The 20,647-nt window shown below is 48.1% G+C and overlaps 1 protein-coding gene across 2 annotated transcripts in view; it reads left to right on the top strand.

Annotated features, from left to right (window-relative positions):
* The window catches only part of kirrel1a (kirre like nephrin family adhesion molecule 1a), a 39,864-nt gene that overhangs the window by 2,925 nt on the left and 16,292 nt on the right, over positions 1 to 20,647 (top strand). For both annotated transcript variants that reach the window (XM_021577966.2, XM_021577967.2), the window contains exons 2-7: positions 14,019 to 14,168; positions 18,774 to 18,923; positions 19,113 to 19,270; positions 19,430 to 19,580; positions 19,867 to 19,972; positions 20,197 to 20,345. In XM_021577966.2, the coding sequence (XP_021433641.2) occupies positions 14,019 to 14,168; positions 18,774 to 18,923; positions 19,113 to 19,270; positions 19,430 to 19,580; positions 19,867 to 19,972; positions 20,197 to 20,345 (864 nt within the window). The remainder of the gene's footprint in view (positions 1 to 14,018; positions 14,169 to 18,773; positions 18,924 to 19,112; positions 19,271 to 19,429; positions 19,581 to 19,866; positions 19,973 to 20,196; positions 20,346 to 20,647) is intronic.

The raw sequence follows: 20,647 nt of genomic DNA on the forward strand, positions 1-20,647 counted from the left end.
GACACATAATGTAATGAACACGAGGGGAGACAGAGAGCTGGATTCAAGCGCAGGGCGCAGCAGGTGCTTATTGCAAAGGACCACAGGAGGAGGCAGGTAGCTGGGTCCAGGGGCAGGCAGAAGGTCATACACAGGGGGTCAAAAAGGGCAACAGTACAGGCAGGGCAAAGGCTAGTAACGTAGTCCGGGAGATCAGGCAATAGGTAGGTAACGGGAAATCCGATAGGCTAAAGTACAGGCAGGGAATAGGCAAAAGGCATCATTAGTGATGGGATGCAAAGAACTGAACTAAATAGTGTGTGATAATGACCTCCAGGTGTGTGAACAGGTGTTTAGAATTCAGGTGATTAGGATCTGGAGAGTGAGCTGCGTTAAGGGGATCTAGGTGTTTGAGAGTGTGAGCTGGAACGTGGGGTGGAAAGTGAGCTGCGTTCAGGGGATTTATGTGTTTGAGGGTGTTTGAGGGTGTGAGTTGGAAGCAGACATACTACTACATAGTAGTAGGGCTGTCCTATTGTTTATTGTAAAGGTACAAAAACAGACAATGAAACTTGCTAGAAAACTACAAATTAGATTACGCCTATTGAGGCTCATTGTTTATCATGTATAGTATACTCATCTATAAAATAATCTAAATTTATGTGTGTAATAAATGAAACATATTAAATTATAGCATTATGTAGCAAGCCGTCCGGGCCTATAGCAGTAGATGTTAAAGACCCTACTAAAGCTGTTTGACTGGCCTAACCAATGGAGTTTTTAAAACCACAAAGCGAGAGAGAAAGGGACAGAGAGAGGGAGAGAAAGAGGGTCGAGAGAAAGCGAGAGAGAGAGAGAAAGAGAGAGAGGAATAGAAGAGAGAAAGAGACACATCTGACTGAGCCTCTTTGCCATGTTTTCTAACTGTGTGTGTCTACGTTTTGCAGAGAGACAATTTGGGGGTCGGGGGAGGGGTGGTAAAAAGTTGTGTTCTGGTGTGGCGATAGTGGGGAGGGTGGTCTGGTGGGCAGGTGGGTGAAGTCGAGGGGGCCCAGATCAAGACCGATTAGAGTTTTTATTCGGAGGGTGGTTGTAGTGGGGGATGAAAAGAAAGAAAGCGGGGGAGAGAGAGAGAGAGAGAGAGAGAGAGAGAGAGAGAGAGAAAGAGAGAGAGAGAGAGAGAGAGAGAAAGGCAGGAATAGGGAGGGAGAGGGAGGGGTTGGGGGCCAGGGGGAGAGAAAGGGACAATTACTCAAGCCTGACTGGCTGCTCTGTAGGGACAGTTGGCCACACACACACACACACACACACACACACACACACACACACACACACACACACACACACACACACACACACACACACACACACACCTCATTGACATAGAATATGGAAGAGAGAGTTCAAAGTGCTACTCTCAAATCAGAATTCTTTAACCCACATCTGAGGCCTCTCTCTCCTTCCCTGAGCTCTGGGCCTTAGAAGATGCCTCTGCACATGCCTTGGCTTAGACTAGAATTAATTGGCATTAATCACTGTTGAAACTTCTCTTCTTCTCCCTCTTTTTTCAGTTTTATTTTTTACCCTCCCTCAGTTTTTCTCTTTCCCTTCTCTCTGTCCTTCCATTTATCCTCCTTTTTTTCTGCTAGCTAAGCTCAATTCTCCCCCCTCTCTCTCTCTAATAAGTTCCAGATGTGGTTATTGCATTCCTTTAGTCAGTGGAAAGGAGAGGAGAAAAAAGGAGAGGGGGAGGGGTCAGAAGAAGAAGCACATGAATTAAAAGAGCACATGATGAAGGAAGAGTACAGCCACCCTGTACACACACACACAGACCTGCAACCACATACATACACACACACACACACACACACACACACACACACACACACACACACACACACACACACACACACACACACACACACACACACACACACACACACGAGATGGGATTCACTGCTGTCGTTGGGCTGTGTTTTTCTCCCTCAAAAGTTTTGGGACATTCCCCCTCCCCCTCTTCGCCCACTGTCCCCTTCTCCTCCACCATCCTTCCCTCCATCCCCTATCCCTCTATTCCACCCTCCTCCCCCTGTAGGAATGTGGCCGCCGGGTGATGATGTCATTTGATTTCTCGTTCTCGGAGTTTCTCCTCGAGAAGGGTAGGGAGATTTGTGTCGCTCCATCCGTCTCTCTCTCTCTCTACGATAACAACATTACAGCTAGCCATCTAACTAATAAACCTACAGTTATGGGCCTGGTCTACACTGCTAGCCATACAGCCATTTAGCCTGCAGTAAAAATGGGAACATATTTAGTTAACGGTTCAACTGTTGTTGTTTTTATTACCCTAATCGTTTTTTTTTTTAAAATGTTGGTTGGAAGGATATGGCTACATGCAGCTCATTCACATCAATTCCATAGGAGAGAGTTGTGTAAGTTGAGCCCTTTTTATTTTACATTCAGCATTACTCCGTCAAGGGAAACACAGTATTCTTTCTAACAAAGACATCTACATATATTTCAGGATGTTGTGTGTCCCTGTAAATAATCCGTATTCACGTGAACATTGGTCTCTTGGTACGCTGAGCCGCCGGTAAATTAACCGGCCAACGATTTGTTTTCCTGTAATGAATGAAATATTACCACCACCTTTTTAAAACCATGTTTATCTTTACTTCCCAAACACAGTTCAACACAGTCACAGTCGCTTATTTGGAAATCACTCTGGTGAATTATCGATTCATAACGATATTGATTTTGCTAGCTAATTCAGAGTACGAAACAAAATATCCCTTGACCGAGGACCTATGTTACCACAAAACTCCACTTTGATAATTCTGTATAGCGTAGCCCTTGATCAGGGTTCGAAGCGGCCTGACATTGTTAGTCCGTGGTGGTCACCCTTGGTTACCCTTCAAGTATTCTTTGTCGTTCATTTGCATGCTCGTTTCAGAAAGGACGGGCTGGGTTATCTTGAAGAGAGGAGTTGTGAAAAGCCCAGCGTATTCATGTCATCTCATAACGTGTCAGACACTTTGACCAGGAATTATCATATCACCCTGCACTGCTCCAAGGGGTTGTCATGGCCACTGTGTGTCTATCATTGTGTCAGTGGTCCTCACTGGCTGTAGCCATGGTAACGACGTCTGTAAAGGTGGTTCAATACAAATAAAGCACTTGAGATGTGAAATATGGGAGATTAGCCCGGGAGAAGAGGGACAAAGAGAAAACGACACATACACACAGAGCGACAAACGGACAGACAGACAGAGAGAGAGAGAGAGAGAGACAGAGACAGAGAGAGAGAGAGAGAGCGTAGAAATTATTCTCTTCCCTTCATTTCCAAATAAATATGTTTCTATAGCAACCCTTTTACCAGGGGCTTTAATGACAGAGGGAGTGAGAAATAAAGAGCGGGAACAAGGAAAATAAATAAGAGAGGAGAGGTGGAGAGGTGGAGACGGAACATGTAAAGAGATAGGGGTGGAGCAATGGGAGGGAGGGCATGATTATTTCTGAGTATGTGCCACGGACAGACAAAGGAAAGAAAGGAATGGAACCGGGGGGGGGGGGGGGTACATGGTGACAAAGAGACAGGGAGGGAAGGAACCGGGGGTACATGGTGACAAAGAGACAGGGAGGGAAGGAACCGGGGGTACATGGTGACAAAGGGACAGGGAAAGAGAGGGAAGGAACCGGGGGTACATGGTGACAAAGAGAAAGAGAGGGAAGGAACCGGGGGTACATGGTGACAAAGAGAAAGAGAGGGAAGGAACCGGGGGTACATGGTGACAAAGAGAAAGAGAGGGAAGGAACCGGGGGTACATGGTGACAAAGAGAAAGAGAGGGAAGGAACCGGGGGTACATGGTGACAAAGGGACAGGGAAAGAGAGGGAAGGAACCGGGGGTACATGGTGACAAAGAGAAAGAGAGGGAAGGAACCGGGGGTACATGGTGACAAAGGGACAGGGAAAGAGAGGGAAGGAACCGGGGGTACATGGTGACAAAGGGATAGGGAAAGAGAGGGAAGGAACCGGGGGTACAGGTTGACAAAGAGAAAGAGAGGGAAGGAACCGGGGGTACATGGTGACAAAGAGAAAGAGAGGGAAGGAACCGGGGGTACATGGTGACAAAGGGACAGGGAAAGAGAGGGAAGGAACCGGGGGTACATGGTGACAAAGAGAAAGAGAGGGAAGGAACCGGGGGTACATGGTGACAAAGAGAAAGAGAGGGAAGGAACCGGGGGTACATGGTGACAAAGAGAAAGAGAAAGAGAGGGAAGGAACCGGGGGTACATGGTGACAAAGCGAAAGAGAAAGAGAGGGAAGGATCCGGGGGTACATGGTGACAAAGGGACAGGGAAAGAGAGGGAAGGAACCGGGGGTACATGGTGACAAAGGGACAGGGAAAGAGAGGGAAGGAACCGGGGATACATGGTGACAAAGAGAAAGAGAGGGAAGGAACCGGGGGTACATGGTGACAAAGGGACAGGGAAAGAGAGGGAAGGAACCGGGGGTACATGGTGACAAAGAGAAAGAGAGGGAAGGAACCGGGGGTACATGGTGACAAAGAGAAAGAGAGGGAAGGAACCGGGGGTACATGGTGACAAAGGGACAGGGAAAGAGAGGGAAGGAACCGGGGGTACATGGTGACAAAGAGAAAGAGAGGGAAGGAACCGGGGGTACATGGTGACAAAGAGAAAGAGAGGGAAGGAACCGGGGGTACATGGTGACAAAGGGACAGGGAAAGAGAGGGAAGGAACCGGGGGTACATGGTGACAAAGGGACAGGGAAAGAGAGGGAAGGAACCGGGGGTACATGGTGACAAAGGGACAGGGAAAGAGAGGGAAGGAACCGGGGGTACATGGTGACAAAGAGAAAGAGAGGGAAGGAACCGGGGGTACATGGTGACAAAGAGAAAGAGAGGGAAGGAACCGGGGGTACATGGTGACAAAGGGACAGGGAAAGAGAGGGAAGGAACCGGGGGTACATGGTGACAAAGAGAAAGAGAGAGGGAAGGAACCGGGGTACATGGTGACAAAGAGAAAGAGAGAGGGAAGGAACCGGGGGTACATGGTGACAAAGAGAAAGAGAGGGAAGGAACCGGGGGTACATGGTGACAAAGGGACAGGGAAAGAGAGGGAAGGAACCGGGTGTACATGGTGACAAAGAGAAAGAGAGGGAAGGAACCGGGGGTACATGGTGACAAAGAGAAAGAGAGGGAAGGAACCGGGGGTACATGGTGACAAAGAGAAAGAGAAGGAACCGGGGGTACATGGTGACAAAGAGAAAGAGAAGGAACCGGGGGTACATGGTGACAAAGAGAAAGAGAGAGGGAAGGAACCGGGGTACATGGTGACAAAGAGAAAGAGAGAGGGAAGGAACCGGGGTACATGGTGACAAAGAGAAAGAGAAGGAACCGGGGGTACATGGTGACAAAGAGAAAGAGAGAGGGAAGGAACCGGGGTACATGGTGACAAAGAGAAAGAGAGAGGGAAGGAACCGGGGGTACATGGTGACAAAGAGAAAGAGAGAGGGAAGGAACCGGGGTACATGGTGACAAAGAGAAAGAGAGAGGGAAGGAACCGGGGTACATGGTGACAAAGAGAAAGAGAGAGGGAAGGAACCGGGGTACATGGTGACAAAGAGAAAGAGAGAGGGAAGGAACCGGGGTACATGGTGACAAAGAGAAAGAGAGAGGGAAGGAACCGGGGGTACATGGTGACAAAGAGAAAGAGAGAGGGAAGGAACCGGGGTACATGGTGACAAAGAGAAAGAGAGAGGGAAGGAACCGGGGTACATGGTGACAAAGAGAAAGAGAGAGGGAAGGAACCGGGGGTACATGGTGACAAAGAGAAAGAGAGAGGGAAGGAACCGGGGGTACATGGTGACAAAGAGAAAGAGAGGGAAGGAACCGGGGGTACATGGTGACAAAGAGAAAGAGAGAGGGAAGGAACCGGGGGTACATGGTGACAAAGAGAAAGAGAGGGAAGGAACCGGGGGTACATGGTGACAAAGTGAAAGAGAGGGAAGGAACCGGGGGTACATGGTGACAAAGAGAAAGAGAGGGAAGGAACCGGGTGTACATGGTGACAAAGAGAAAGAGAAAGAGAGGGAAGGAACCGGGGGTACATGGTGACAAAGGGACAGGGAAAGAGAGGGAAGGAACCGGGGGTACATGGTGACAAAGAGAAAGAGAGGGAAGGAACCGGGGGTACATGGTGACAAAGAGAAAGAGAGGGAAGGAACCGGGGGTACATGGTGACAAAGGGACAGGGAAAGAGAGGGAAGGAACCGGGGGTACATGGTGACAAAGGGACAGGGAAAGAGAGGGAAGGAACCGGGGGTACATGGTGACAAAGAGAAAGAGAAAGAGAGGGAAGGAACCGGGGGTACATGGTGACAAAGAGAAAGAGAAGGAACCGGGGGTACATGGTGACAAAGAGAAAGAGAAGGAACCGGGGGTACATGGTGACAAAGAGAAAGAGAAGGAACCGGGGGTACATGGTGACAAAGAGAAAGAGAGAGGGAAGGAACCGGGGTACATGGTGACAAAGAGAAAGAGAGAGGGAAGGAACCGGGGGTACATGGTGACAAAGAGAAAGAGAGAGGGAAGGAACCGGGGTACATGGTGACAAAGAGAAAGAGAGAGGGAAGGAACCGGGGTACATGGTGACAAAGAGAAAGAGAGAGGGAAGGAACCGGGGTACATGGTGACAAAGAGAAAGAGAGAGGGAAGGAACCGGGGTACATGGTGACAAAGAGAAAGAGAGAGGGAAGGAACCGGGGGTACATGGTGACAAAGAGAAAGAGAGAGGGAAGGAACCGGGGTACATGGTGACAAAGAGAAAGAGAGAGGGAAGGAACCGGGGTACATGGTGACAAAGAGAAAGAGAGAGGGAAGGAACCGGGGGTACATGGTGACAAAGAGAAAGAGAGAGGGAAGGAACCGGGGGTACATGGTGACAAAGAGAAAGAGAGGGAAGGAACCGGGGGTACATGGTGACAAAGAGAAAGAGAGAGGGAAGGAACCGGGGGTACATGGTGACAAAGAGAAAGAGAGGGAAGGAACCGGGGGTACATGGTGACAAAGTGAAAGAGAGGGAAGGAACCGGGGGTACATGGTGACAAAGAGAAAGAGAGGGAAGGAACCGGGTGTACATGGTGACAAAGAGAAAGAGAAAGAGAGGGAAGGAACCGGGGGTACATGGTGACAAAGGGACAGGGAAAGAGAGGGAAGGAACCGGGGGTACATGGTGACAAAGAGAAAGAGAGGGAAGGAACCGGGGGTACATGGTGACAAAGAGAAAGAGAGGGAAGGAACCGGGGGTACATGGTGACAAAGGGACAGGGAAAGAGAGGGAAGGAACCGGGGGTACATGGTGACAAAGGGACAGGGAAAGAGAGGGAAGGAACCGGGGGTACATGGTGACAAAGAGAAAGAGAAAGAGAGGGAAGGAACCGGGGGTACATGGTGACAAAGAGAAAGAGAGGGAAGGAACCGGGGGTACATGGTGACAAAGGGACAGGGAAAGAGAGGGAAGGAACCGGGGGTACATGGTGACAAAGAGAAAGAGAAAGAGAAAGAGAGGGAAGGAACCGGGGGTACATGGTGACAAAGAGAAAGAGAGGGAAGGAACCGGGGGTACATGGTGACAAAGAGAAAGAGAGGGAAGGAACCGGGGGTACATGGTGACAAAGAGAAAGAGAGGGAAGGAACCGGGTGTACATGGTGACAAAGAGAAAGAGAAAGAGAAAGAGAGGGAAGGAACCGGGGGTACATGGTGACAAAGAGAAAGAGAGGGAAGGAACCGGGGGTACATGGTGACAAAGAGAAAGAGAGGGAAGGAACCGGGGGTACATGGTGACAAAGAGAAAGAGAAAGAGGGAAGGAACCGGGGGTACATGGTGACAAAGAGAAAGAGAAAGAGAGGGAAGGAACCGGGGGTTCATGGTGACAAGAGAAAGAAGGAAGTAACCGAGGGTACATGGTGACAAAGAGAAAGAGAAAGAGAGGGAAGGAACCGGGGGTTCATGGTGACAAAGGGACAGGGAAAGAGAGGGAAGGAACCGGGGGTACCTGGTGACAAAGAGAAAGAGAAAGAGAAAGAGAGGGAAGGAACCGGGGGTTCATGGTGACAAAGGGACAGGGAAAGAGAGGGAAGGAACCGGGGGTACCTGGTGACAAAGAGAAAGAGAAAGAGAAAGAGAGGGAAGGAACCGGGGGTACATGGTGACAAAGAGAAAGAGAAGGAACCGGGGGTACATGGTGACAAAGAGAAAGAGAAAGAGGGAAGGAACCGGGGGTACATGGTGACAAAGGGACAGGGAAAGAGAGGGGTCTAGGAGTATTGTCAAGGGGAGGATAGAGAGGGAAGATGACAGAGCAGGGGAAAAATGGGCACAATGCACCAGACAAAGAAAGGAGTCTCCCCTCTTTTTCTTCCACCTTTTCTTCCCCCTGTTCCTTCTCCACCTCTAGCCAGTCACCTTCATTTGTTGACTGACATGATGGCAACATGGTCCCTTTTTCTCTCCCTCTACCTTTATGCCATGTAACAGTATTGCCATGATGAGTTAGGTTATACCCAGTCTAGTCTACCATGCCGCCATGCGGTTATTGTCAGTTAGACTCAGGTGGTGTCGGGCAGCAACAGTGGCACTCCTGACTTTGTCATTGGGCCCTTACCCGTAAACCGATCCTCATCATCATCCTCATCGTCATCACAGTTTTGTCATCCGTCCATCTCCTTGTTTTGCCATTTTGGTATTTCAGATATTTAGGTATCACCAACCGCCATCCACACATAGGAAACAGAGACGATATACCATATTGAATGGATAAGATAGTAAAGGTGAATATGGATGATATGGCCTGAAAGGGAATAGAGACAGCGGTGCGCTGGACAATTAATTGGATAGGTGGAGGGAGGATGAGGTCATGATTAACGTTTTGCAGAAAATGGTTGTATCAGAAACAAGGGAGGTTTTCGACAGACACACACACACACACACCCTCATGCATGCACACACACATACACAAAAACACTTTTTTGGGGGGCAGTTACTTTAGACGTCAGCTGTTGCCATGGTGACGCAAGTCTGTGATCCAACGACAGAGCAGGATTGGCTAAACTGGAGAGAGGAAGAGGGGCAGAGGGACTGAGAGGGAGAGAGGGACTGGGAGGGAGAGCGGGACTGAGAGTGAGAGAGGGATTGAGAGGGAGAGCGGGACTGAGAGGGAGAGCGGGACTGAGAGGGAGAGAGGGACTGAGAGGGAGAGCGGGACTGAGAGGGAGAGCGGGACTGAGAGGGAGAGAGGGAGAGCGGGACTGAGAGGGAGAGAGGGACTGGGAGGGAGAGAGGGACTGAGAGGGAGAGAGGGACTGAGAGGGACTGAGAGGGAGAGAGAGACTGAGAGGGAGAGCGGGACTGAGAGGGAGAGAGGGAGGAATACAGGGATAGATAGGCAGATAGAGATCATTAGATTGATTGACAGATCCATACAAATGTGATTTTATCAAACGTTATTGCTTGAACAGGATTAATAGCATGCACTTAATTCATTCAGGCACATCAGACAAAGCCCTGACGTCATGGCATCATGTTGTAGCCTTTTGTTTGCTTGGGAGACAGGAAAACGTTGAAATCAAAAATGGATTTTTAGGTTGATCGCGTACGCGTGGGGAGATAGGTAGGGGCAGAACATCCTGTCTAGGAATTAAAGGCGCATGTATTCTGTCTTGATGGCGTTCTTATTAGCACGGGGGCTGGGATTAGGCCTATTGTGATAGAAGACAAAGCACCACATTTCACACAGAGCGAAAGCAAATCTGTAACATGTTATGTTGTTGTTAAGATTATGGGATTGTGAGACACAAAAGGTGTTGATTGTAGGTCTCTGTGACTGTGTGGTCAGGCTTCGGTATGTCAAGTGTGGCTATGTTGACAACAGGGCTTGCTTTACCTCAGTGTCTGTGTGGATAGAGTTTGGTGACCGCGATGTCTCTATCCGGCCACATCGTCACCAGCCAATGTGGTCAATGTTTGGTTTGACCGTGTGTGTGTTGATGGGTGTGTCCTATTTCTATGTGGTCACCGGTCAGGGTTTGACTGTGTGTGTGTGTGTCTGGGAAGACATGGTGTATGATGTTGTCATATGTCTGTGTGGCAAAGGTTTAGTCATGTATGTATGTGCGCGTGTGTGCGTTTGTGCGTGTGTGTGTTCATGCGTGCATCTTTGTGTGTGTGTTTCATTAGGGCTCTGTGTGTGTGTGTATGTGTGTGTGTGTGCTCGCGCGCGCACACGGTCAGGGTACTTTGTGACCATGTCTTTGTGCGGTCAGGGTACTCGGAGTCTCTCGATGGCATCTGGGGATCACTGACTCAAGGAAATCAGGACACTCTAAATTTGTCACTGCAGCATAACCCACATAATAAAAGAATACATGAGCTTCCTCTCTCTCTCTATCTCTCTCCCTCTCTCTCCTCTCTCTCTCTCTCCCCCCTCTCTCTCTCTCTCTCTCTATCTCTCTCCTCTCTCTCTCTCTCTCTCTCTCTCTCTCTCTCTTCTGTCTTTTCTTTCTTCCCTTCTGCCTCTCTCTCTACTCTCTTTGTATAGCTTTTTCACGTGTTCTCTCCTGCTCAGACACTCACATATTGAAGAATGATATGAGCAAGTAGTATGGAAATACACAGAGAAGAGGCCAACAAAAATACCATACAGATTTGGGCGAGGATCTGTATTTTTTTGTGTACCCCTAATGTAAGCATTACCTGGGAAGCTTCTGAGTGCTCTCCTTGTCAAGCTATTGAAATAGCCTGACATCCCTGTTGTCTCAGTGTGTAGTCTGCATTCCCACTGTGGATCTTGTTTGTGGTTTTAAATGACCGTGAAGAGAATACCTTGTCCAGTGGTGTTTTAGGTAGCGGGAGTGATGCCTTGCCTGCTCTGATGCTGTTTAGTCCTTAGTTGTTGTTGGAGCATAGCATTACGGCCTCATCTCAGTGGTCAGAGGAGGCTAACAGATTAGATAGCGTATCTAGCGAGCTACGTTGATTTAATCTGACTGGGTAGGAGTCCTAATTTAGAAGTTTTCATGGTTATCGCACAGTTTATATTTGGACTAATGGTGGATCACGTTGATATTGTCACTTTGGGAGCGGTCTTTTCTTTAACGTGGTGTGCCACAAGGCTCAATTCTAGGACCACTGATCTTTTTTATTTTCTGTGATTGACTTGTAGTAGGCCTATGTTAGATCTACAAATGCAGATAATATCTATCTACATGATGTTTTACTCTCTCTTTGGAAAAATGTACGTTCTGTTTCTGTCTGAAGGCTTTTTTTATTTTTATTCTGACATTATTTATACATGGCTGTGTTTTTCATGATATCAGGCATATTGTAGGCTACCTCCTTAAATCACACAAATTCAATCAGGTTGGGGGGGTTATGGTAAAAAAGAGCGATATGGAGGGAGTTAGAGAGAGAGACTTTGGGTCATGGGGGGGGGTGAGCAGGCATATGCCAGTTGTTAAGAAAGTGAGAGAGATGGGGACCTACAGAGGAACGCTGGAGGGTTCAGAGAGAGAGAGAGGGAGGAGAAGTAAGAGAGAGAGGGAACGGGGGGAGAGAGAGAGCGAGCGAGCGAGAGAAATAGCCAAGCTAGAGGGCTGATATTTAATATGATAAATGGGTTGTGACAGCGTGGCTCTAAACCCCCTCCAACCACTAGAGAAGGAGGACGACCACGGAAATAGAAAACAATATGGCCTGGCCTACCGAGTGGCGCAGCATCCTAATAAGCACTGCATCGCAGACCCAGGTTCACTACAGACCCAGGTTCGATCCTAGGCTGTGTCACAACCGGCCATGACCACGAGTCCCATAGGGCGGCGCACATTTGTTAGGCGCCCAGCGTTAGGTGAGGGTTTGGCCGGGAGGGGCTTTACTTGGCTCATCGCGACTCCTTGTGGCGGGCCGGGCACCTTCAGGCTGACTTCGGTTGTCAGTTGAACAGTTTCCTCCGACACATTGGGTTAAGTGGGCAGGTGTTTAAGAGCGCGGTTTAGCGGGTCATGTTTCGGGTGACGCATGACTCGACCTTCGCCTCTCCCGAGCCCTTTGGGGAGTTGCAGTGATGAGACAAGATCGTAATTGGATTGCATTTGGATATCACAAAATTGGGGAGAAAAAGGTGGTCAAATACAAAAAAATGTAATTAAATTGAAAGCAGTATGGGAAAAGAACATATTCAGAGAAAGAGAGAGAGAGAGAGTGAGAGGGTGAGAAGGGGAGAGAAACAACACCAAAAAGTGAGACAGAAGTGGGACCTTCATTATTTCATTGTTTATGAGGAAAGCGGTATGAAGAAATGACATGTACAACATATGTATACATTTATAACAGCTATCCACATTCAGAGAGAGAGAGAGAGAGAAACAACACAAATAAATGGGAGAAATGCGACTTTGATTGCCATTCTTTCATTGTTTACGAGGACATGTAGCAACAACATTATAGTGCAGACAAGAGAAAGAAAACAACACAACCGCAATCCAACTTGGATTCTCTCATCGTTTAACGGCCTTCGTCTTGATGAGCGCCGTATTTACTGTGTGTTGTGTACTGTGGAATAAAACCTTTTTCATATTGGACAAGCAGTCACAACACTTCCTCAGATGACTACGGCACGGTTTTATACTGCAGAAAGAACTGTGGTGGCTCTCAACCGAGAGCTGGAACAGCCCTGTAGAGTAGAGACAATGACATGTACTGTAGTTAGACGCGAGATAGAGAGAGAGATGGAAGAGAAGAGAAAGAGAGAGAGAGAGAGAGACAAAGATAGAAAGAGGTTTAAGAAAAGGGAAGCTCTCTTCTCCTCCCTTCTCTCTTCCCCCTCTCTTCCCCCTCTCTTCTCCTCTCTTTCCCCTCTCTTTCCCCTCTCCTCTCTTTCTCCTCTCTTTCTCCTCTCTTTCCCCCTCTCTTCTCATCTCTTTCCCCTCTCTTCTCCTCTCTTTCCCCTCTCCTCCCTTCCCCTCTCTTTCCCCTCTCCTCTCTTTCCCCCTCTCTTCTCCTCTCTTTCCCCTCTCCTCTCTTCTCCTCTCTTTCTCCTCTCTTTCCCCCTCTCTTTCCCCTCTCTTCTCCTCCCTTCTCCTCTCTTTCCCCTCTCTTTCCCCTCTCTTCTCCTCCCTTCTCATCTCTTTCCCCTCTCTTCTCCTCCTTTCTCCTCTCTTTCCCCTCTTTTTTGCCTCTCTTCTCCTCTCTTTCCCCTCTCTTTCCCCTCTCTTCTCTTCTCTTTCCCCTCTGTTCTCCTCTCTTTCCCCTCTCTTTCCCCTCTCTTTCCCCTCTCTTCTCTTCTCTTTCCTCTCTCTTCTCATCTCTTTCCCCTCTCTTCCCTTCCCCTCTCTTTCCCCTCTCCTCTCTTTCCCCTCTCGTCTCCTCTCTTTCCCCTCTCCTCTCTTCTCCTCTCTTTCCCCTCTCTTCTCCTCTCTTTCCCCTCTCCTCCCTTCCCCTCTCTTTCCCCTCTCTTTCACCTCTCTCTCTCCCTCCATTGTTCAATTATTTTTTCACTTTCCCTCAATCCCTTTCCATCTTTCTTTATCTTAATGCACTCCCTCTACATCTCCAACTTGTTATCTCTGTCTTCTGTTGAAGGAGAAAGAGAGACGATATCAAACACACCATCTGAAATTGTAGATCATTGTAGATTAAGAAGAATTTAGCTTGTAGGCTGTCTCATATTACCACAAAAACTCCAATGAGTGAAATGCTCCTCTTTGGCTTCTACAGTTTATTTATTAATTCTCAGTTTGTGTATAATGACGCTGTATGTATATACTGTAACAACAACACAGCTGTGTATGTAACATAAACACATGATGTTTGTAACCATGTTTATGCACTCTTCTCTTTTTTCTCTCTCTTCCTCTCTCTCTCTCTCTCTCTCTCTCTCTCTCTATCTCTCTCTCTCTCTCTCTCTCTCTCTCTCCCCATCTCTCTCCCTCTCTCTCCCCCTCCCTCCTTCTCCTACCCCAGTGTGGACAGCGCGTTTCTCCCAGGAGCCAGCGGACCAGTCGGTTGTGCGGGGCCAGAGGGTGATTCTGTCCTGTGTTGTGTTTAACTACTCAGGCATTGTGCAGTGGACCAAGGATGGACTGGCCCTGGGCATCGGAGAGGACCTCAGGGGTGAGACTAGTACAACTCTAACACCTCCCAAGTCAAAACAACACCCGAAACCCAACACCCGAAACCCAGTCTAGTTGCCTTCCTGAAAAAGCCTCTATTTTTGTCTCTCTGTGTCTGTCTCTCTGTGTCTGTTTCCCTGTGTCTGTCTCTTTGTGTCTGTTTCACTGTGTCTGTCTCTCTGTGTCTGTTTCTCTGTCTGTCTCTTTGTGTCTGTCTCTCTGTGTTTTTCTCTCTGTGTCTGTCTCTCTGTGTCTGTGTCTTTCGGTCGCTCTATGTCTTTCAATCTCAGGCTCTCAATTCAATTCCAAGGGCTTTATTGGCATCAGAAACATATGTACAGTGTTGTAACGATGTGCAAATAGTTCAAGTACAAAAGGGAAAACAAATAAATATAAATATGGGTTGTATTTACAATGGTGTTTGTTCTTCACTGGTTGCCCTTTTCTTGTGGCAACAGGTCACAAATATTGCTGCTGTGATGGCACACTGTGGTATTTCACCCAATATATATGGGAGTTTATCAAAAGTGGATTTGTTTTTGAATTCTTTGTGGGTCTGTGTAATCTGAGGGAAATATGTGTCTCTAATATGGTCATACATTTGGCAGGAGGTTAGGAAGTGCAGCTCAGTTTCCACCTCATTTTGTGGGCAGTGTGCACATAGCCTGTCTTCTCTTGAGAGCCAGGTCTGCCTATGGTGGCCTTTCTCAATAGCAAGGCTATGCTCACTGAGTCTGTACATAGTCAAAGCTTTCCTTAATTTTGGGACAGTCACGGTGGTCAGGTATTCTGACACTGTGTACTCTCTGTTTAGGGCCAAATAGCATTCCAGTTTGCTCAGTTTTTTGGTTAATTCTTTCCAATGTGTCATGTAATCATCTTTTTGTTTTCTGGTGATTTGGTTGGGTCTAATCGTGTTGCTGTCCTGGGGCTCTGTGGGGTCTGTTTGTGTTTGTGAACAGAGCCACAGGACCAGCTTGCTTAGGGTTCATCTCTTAGGTTTATCTCTATGTATGTGATGACTTTGTTATGGAAGGTTTTGGAATCTCTTCCTTTTTGGTGGTTGTAGAAGTCAATGACTCTTTTCTGGATTTTGATAATTAGCGGGTGTCGACCTAATTCTGCTCTGCATGCATTCTTTGATGTGCACAGTGGATGTTTTTGCAGAATTCTGCATGCTGATTTAAAATGTTGTGTTTGTCCCATTTTGTGGATTCTTGGCTGGTGAGCGGACCCCAGACCTCACAACCATAAAGGGCAATGGGTTCTATAACTGATTCAAGTATTTCTTGCCAGATCCTAATTGGGATGTCGAATTTTATGTTCCTTTTGATGGCAAAGAAGGCCCTTCTTGCCTTGTCTCTGAGGTCGTTCACAGCTTTGTGGAAGTTACCTGTGGTGCTGATGTTTAGGCCGAGTTATGTATCGTTTTTTGTGTGCTCTCGGGCAACAGTGTCTAGATGGAATTTGTATTTGTGGTCCTGGCGCTCTCTCTATCTATCCATCTCTCTATACCTATATCTCTGTGTTATACACATTAACTACTCATGGTGGGATTTTGGTAACGTACAGAAACTCAAGTCCTTTTGTTCACATAACCTAGAACTACCTCACAATCAAATGTCGACCCCATTACCTCCCTAGAGAATTTTCTTTGGTTAGCGTCACAGCCGTTTATATTCCACCTCAAGACGATACCCCGATGGCTCTCAGGGAACTACACTGGACCTTGTGCAAATTGGAAATGGCCAATATGAGGCTGTATTTATTATAGCTTGGGACTAAAGCAAATCTAAGGAAAACACTACCGAAGTTCTATCAACACATCGCCTGCAGTACTCACACTTCAAAAACTCTCAACCATTGTTACTCTCCCTTCCGAGATAGCTACAAGGCCCTCCCCCACCCTTCCTTCTGCAAATCAGAGCACGACTCCATTTTTGCTTCTCCCTTCCTATAAGCAGAAACTCAAACAGGAAGTATCCATGCTAAGGTCTATTCAGTGCTGGTCTGACCAATCGGAATCCATGCTTCAAGACGTGTTTTGATCACGCGGACTAGGATATGTTTCGGGTTGCCTCTGAGAATAACATTGACGTATGCGCTGACACAGTGACTGAGTTCATCAGGAAGTGTATAGGGGATTTTGTTCCCACTGTGACGGTTTAAACCTATCCAAACCCCAAAATGTGGATAGATGGCAGCATTCGTTCCAAACTGAAAGCGCAAACCACCACATTTAACCACGGCAAGGTGACTGGGAATGTGATCGAATACAAACAGTCTAGTTATGCCCTCTGAAAGGCAATCAAACAGGCAAAACATCAGTACAGAGACAAAGTCATTCAAAGGCTCAGTCATGAGACGTACAGTATGTGGCAGGGACTCCAGACAATCACGGATTATAAAGGGAAAGCCAGCCACGTCCCGGACACAGAAGTCTGGCTTCCGGACAAGCTTAACATCTTCTTCACCCGCTTTGAGGATATTACAGTGCCGCCAACAAGGGCCTCTCCCAAGGACTGTGAGCTCTCATTCTCCGACGTGAGTCAGACATTTAAGCGTGTTAACCCTCGCAATGCTGCCGGCCAGGACTGCATCTCTAGCCGCGTACTCAGAGCATGCGCAGACCAGCTGGCTTACGGACGTATTCAATCTCTCCCTATCCCAGTCCTCTGTCCCTATCTTGCTTCAAGATGTCCACCTGTCCCTGTACCCAAGAAAGCAAAGGTAACTGAATTAAATGACTATAAATGACACTTCTGTCATGAAGAACTTTGAGAGACTAGTTAAGGATCATATCACCTCCACCTTACTCGACATCCTAGACCCACTTCGATATGCATACCTCCCCAATAGATCCACGGATGATGCAATCGGCATCACACTGCACACTGCCCTATCCCATCTGGACAAGATGAATACCTATGTAACAACGCTGTTCATTGACTACAGCTCAGCCTTCAACACCATAATACCCTCCTGGCTCCCCAGTGGGTGGACCCGGCTCCCAAGCGGGTGGGCCTATGCCCTCCCAGGCCCACCCATGGCTGCACCCCTGCCCAGTCATGTGAAATCTAATGAATTTATTTTAATTGACTGATTTTCTTAAATGAACTGTAACTCAGTAAAATTGTTGAAATTGTTGCATGTTGCATTTATACTTTGTTCAGTATAAATATACTGTATATTTATAATATGGACCCCGACATTGCTTGTCTTAATATTTCTATATTTCGTCATTCCATTTAGATTTTACTTTTAGATTTGTGTGCATTGTTGTGAATGTGATACTACTGCACTGTTGGAGCTAGGAACACGAGTATTTCACAAGCACATCTGCTAAATATGTGTATGCGACCAATAACATTTTATTTTATTTCATATTCTCTCTCTCCTACTTGTACAATAAAGGCTTGTTATTCTGTCTTTCATGCCACACTTCTGCCCTCTTTCCTCTCTCTTTATTTGCAGCCTTCTCTCCCTGCTTGATTGCCTGTTCCTCCCTCTCTCTCCCTCTCTCTTCTGTTCATGCTCAACCCCTCTATCATTCTCCCTCCCTCTCTCCCCCCTCTGCCACTCTCTTCCTCTCCTTCACACTCTCCTCTCTCTTTGCCTCTGCTCTCTCTCAAACCCTCTCTCATTCTTTCTCTCCCTCCCTCCTTTCCTCTGCTGCTTTCTCCCCTCGTCCTGTTCGTCTGTCCCCTCACCCTTCCCCTCTCTCTCTCTCTCTCTCTCTCCCTCTCTCCGTCTCTTTTAATCACATTGTTACTGTAATGGTTCAGTGCTTCAAGCCAAAGCTTTTAAATAGAAACATGTGAATGAACACTGGTTCCCTTATACACACGCTCCCTCTCCCTGCCTCTCTCCCTCGCTCTCTCGCCCTCTCCCTGCCTCTCTCCCTCGCTCTCTTGCCCTCACCCTGCCTCTCTCCCTCGCTCCCTCTCTCGCTCTCTCCCTGCTTCGCTCCCTCGCTCCTTCTCCATTTTAGTCATTTAGCAGACCCTCTTACCCTCGCTCTCTCTCCCTCTCCCTTTATTTCTCCCTTTCATACGCTTTCGCTCGTTTGACATTTCACATGCTAATACACCCATAGACAACGCACAGACACACATGCAATGCCACGTACAAGGACACACAAGGTTAGGGAGGGCAAGCTAATTTGAGGCCTACAGTACATGCTACAGTGACAGAGAGATTCAGATGGAATTTATGTATAGGAGAGAGGACATGAAATCTGCACCAGCATTTCTGTCCGTTTGGAGTCCTCTAAAATGTCATTGTCATAAAGGCATGCATTTCTTCCCTGTCTGGAGAAAGAGAGCATGGCTGCCATCTACTGGGGAGAATGTATGGCACCACTGGAACTGTGAAAGACAGCGAGAGAGAGCGAGTGAGAAAGAGAGAGCGACAGACAGGGAGAGATGTAAACATGTGCATGGTTGTGTGCATTTGCATTAGGGATTATGCACAGGTGTTTTTGGTTAGCTATTATTACATCCAATACATTCCAAACGAGCCTTTCCCTCCCATTTATCATTCAACCAGCCTCCACTGGTTGTCCCTACATGTCTGACTCTCTCTCCCCCCCCCCCCCCCCCCCCAGCTTGGCCGAGGTACCGTGTGATGAGGGTGCAGGAGCTGGGCCAGTATAACCTGGAGATCATCTCAGCTGAGCTGTCTGATGACTCCCTGTACGAGTGTCAGGCCCCAGACGCTGCGCTACGTTCTAGAAGAGCCAAACTCACTGTCCTCAGTAAGATACAGCAAATGTGTGTGTGTGTATGTACCTCCCGTATGCGTATGTGTGTGTGTGCGTGTGTGTGTGTGTGTGTGTGTGTGTGTGTGTGTGTGTGTGTGTGTGTGTGTGTGTGTGTGTGTGTGTGTGTGCGTGCGTGCGTGCGTGCGTGTGCGTGCGCGCGTAACCCCCCTGCCCGGTGTCCAGTCCCTCCAGATGACCCAGTGATCGACGGGGCCCCTGAGGTGCTGTTGAATGCAGGCGACCACTATAACCTGAGTTGTGTGTCCCGTGGGGCCAAGCCCCCTGCCATGATAGAGTGGCAAAAAGACGGGCTCCCCGTAGACGGAGCAGTCAGCACCACCGTGAGTCAATTAAAAATGCATCTACACATACATGCACCTTGTATTACAACACAAACACAGACACACACTCAATCATGTTTCACCTATACTCTTTCTCATCCTTCTATTGGCTGTCTTGTCTTCCTTCTTCTTCTCTCTTCTCTCTTGTCTCTCCATCAGGAGGTGCTCCCAGACAGGAAGAGGGTGACGACCCACAGCTTCCTGCCCATCCACCCAGTGGACACAGACACAGGGAGGAACTACAGCTGTGTGGCCAGCAACCTGGCTATCCCCACTGGCAAACACACCACCGTCACCCTCAACGTACACCGTAAGTCACCCTCAACGTACACCGCAGCGACTTGTTCACAACCATCCCTTTAGCTTGACACATATTCACTATTTACTGTACGACTGAATATCTGAGCTTATTTAAGGACAACAGTGTCTAGTGACAACCAGGAAGTACACTTAGATCACTGTCCCGGAACCTTGAGGGGGTTCTCTCTTTTTCCGTCGGCTCTCTCTGCTCTCCCACCACTCCCTCCTTCTCTTTATAATTTGCTTATTCGCTGATGTATCGGAGTGACTTAGAGATTCCCTGCCCTCTCCCCCAGACCCCCCCATGGTGACCCTGTCCATCGAGCCCCGCTCCGTCTTAGAGGGGGACAGAGTCACCTTCACCTGCGCCGCCTCCGCCAACCCTCCTATCATGGGATACATGTATGTACTGTATACCTCCGTCGACTTCTATAGATCTGTTGATCTTTCTGTCTATCTATATGTCCACCTGTCTCTCTAGCCGTGCATTAATCTACCTGGATCGTTGTGTTTATCTGGGTTTCATGTGTTTTTCCTTGTGAGCAAGTGTTTGGCCAATGCGGGAATCAAACCCACAGCTCTGGCAGTGCATGTTTATTCATACATTCATGTGTGTTCTTTCTCAGGTGGGCTAAGGGTGGAGTGATCTTGCAGGGGGCCAGAGAGAGTGTGTTCACCACCAAGGCGGACCACTCCTTCTTCACGGAGCCTGTGTCCTGCTCAGTGTTCAATGCTGTGGGTAAAACCAACGTCAGCATCCTGGTCGATGTACACTGTGAGTCTCTGAACCGCCATGGCTGGCAAATACTCTGTCAGGGGTGAAAGTGATGTGGTGCGGTCCGGTACGGCGTCCCGGTAAAATAAATAGTGGGGGTACGCCGTATCGGTAACATTTCAAGGAAACTGTAGGCTATTACACCATTGTTTATCATTAGGCTACCGCATGTCAGAGGCATGAAAAATGAGCGAATGGACTTGAAAACGAGTGTTATAGCCTACGCTCCTAAATGCGATATGGTTGGACGAGAACACTGACGTTTTGCCAAGGCAGAGATGAATGGCCGACACCGAGCTTGC

Source organism: Oncorhynchus mykiss, chromosome 21 (assembly GCF_013265735.2).
Source record: "Oncorhynchus mykiss isolate Arlee chromosome 21, USDA_OmykA_1.1, whole genome shotgun sequence".
NCBI lineage: Eukaryota > Metazoa > Chordata > Actinopteri > Salmoniformes > Salmonidae > Oncorhynchus > Oncorhynchus mykiss.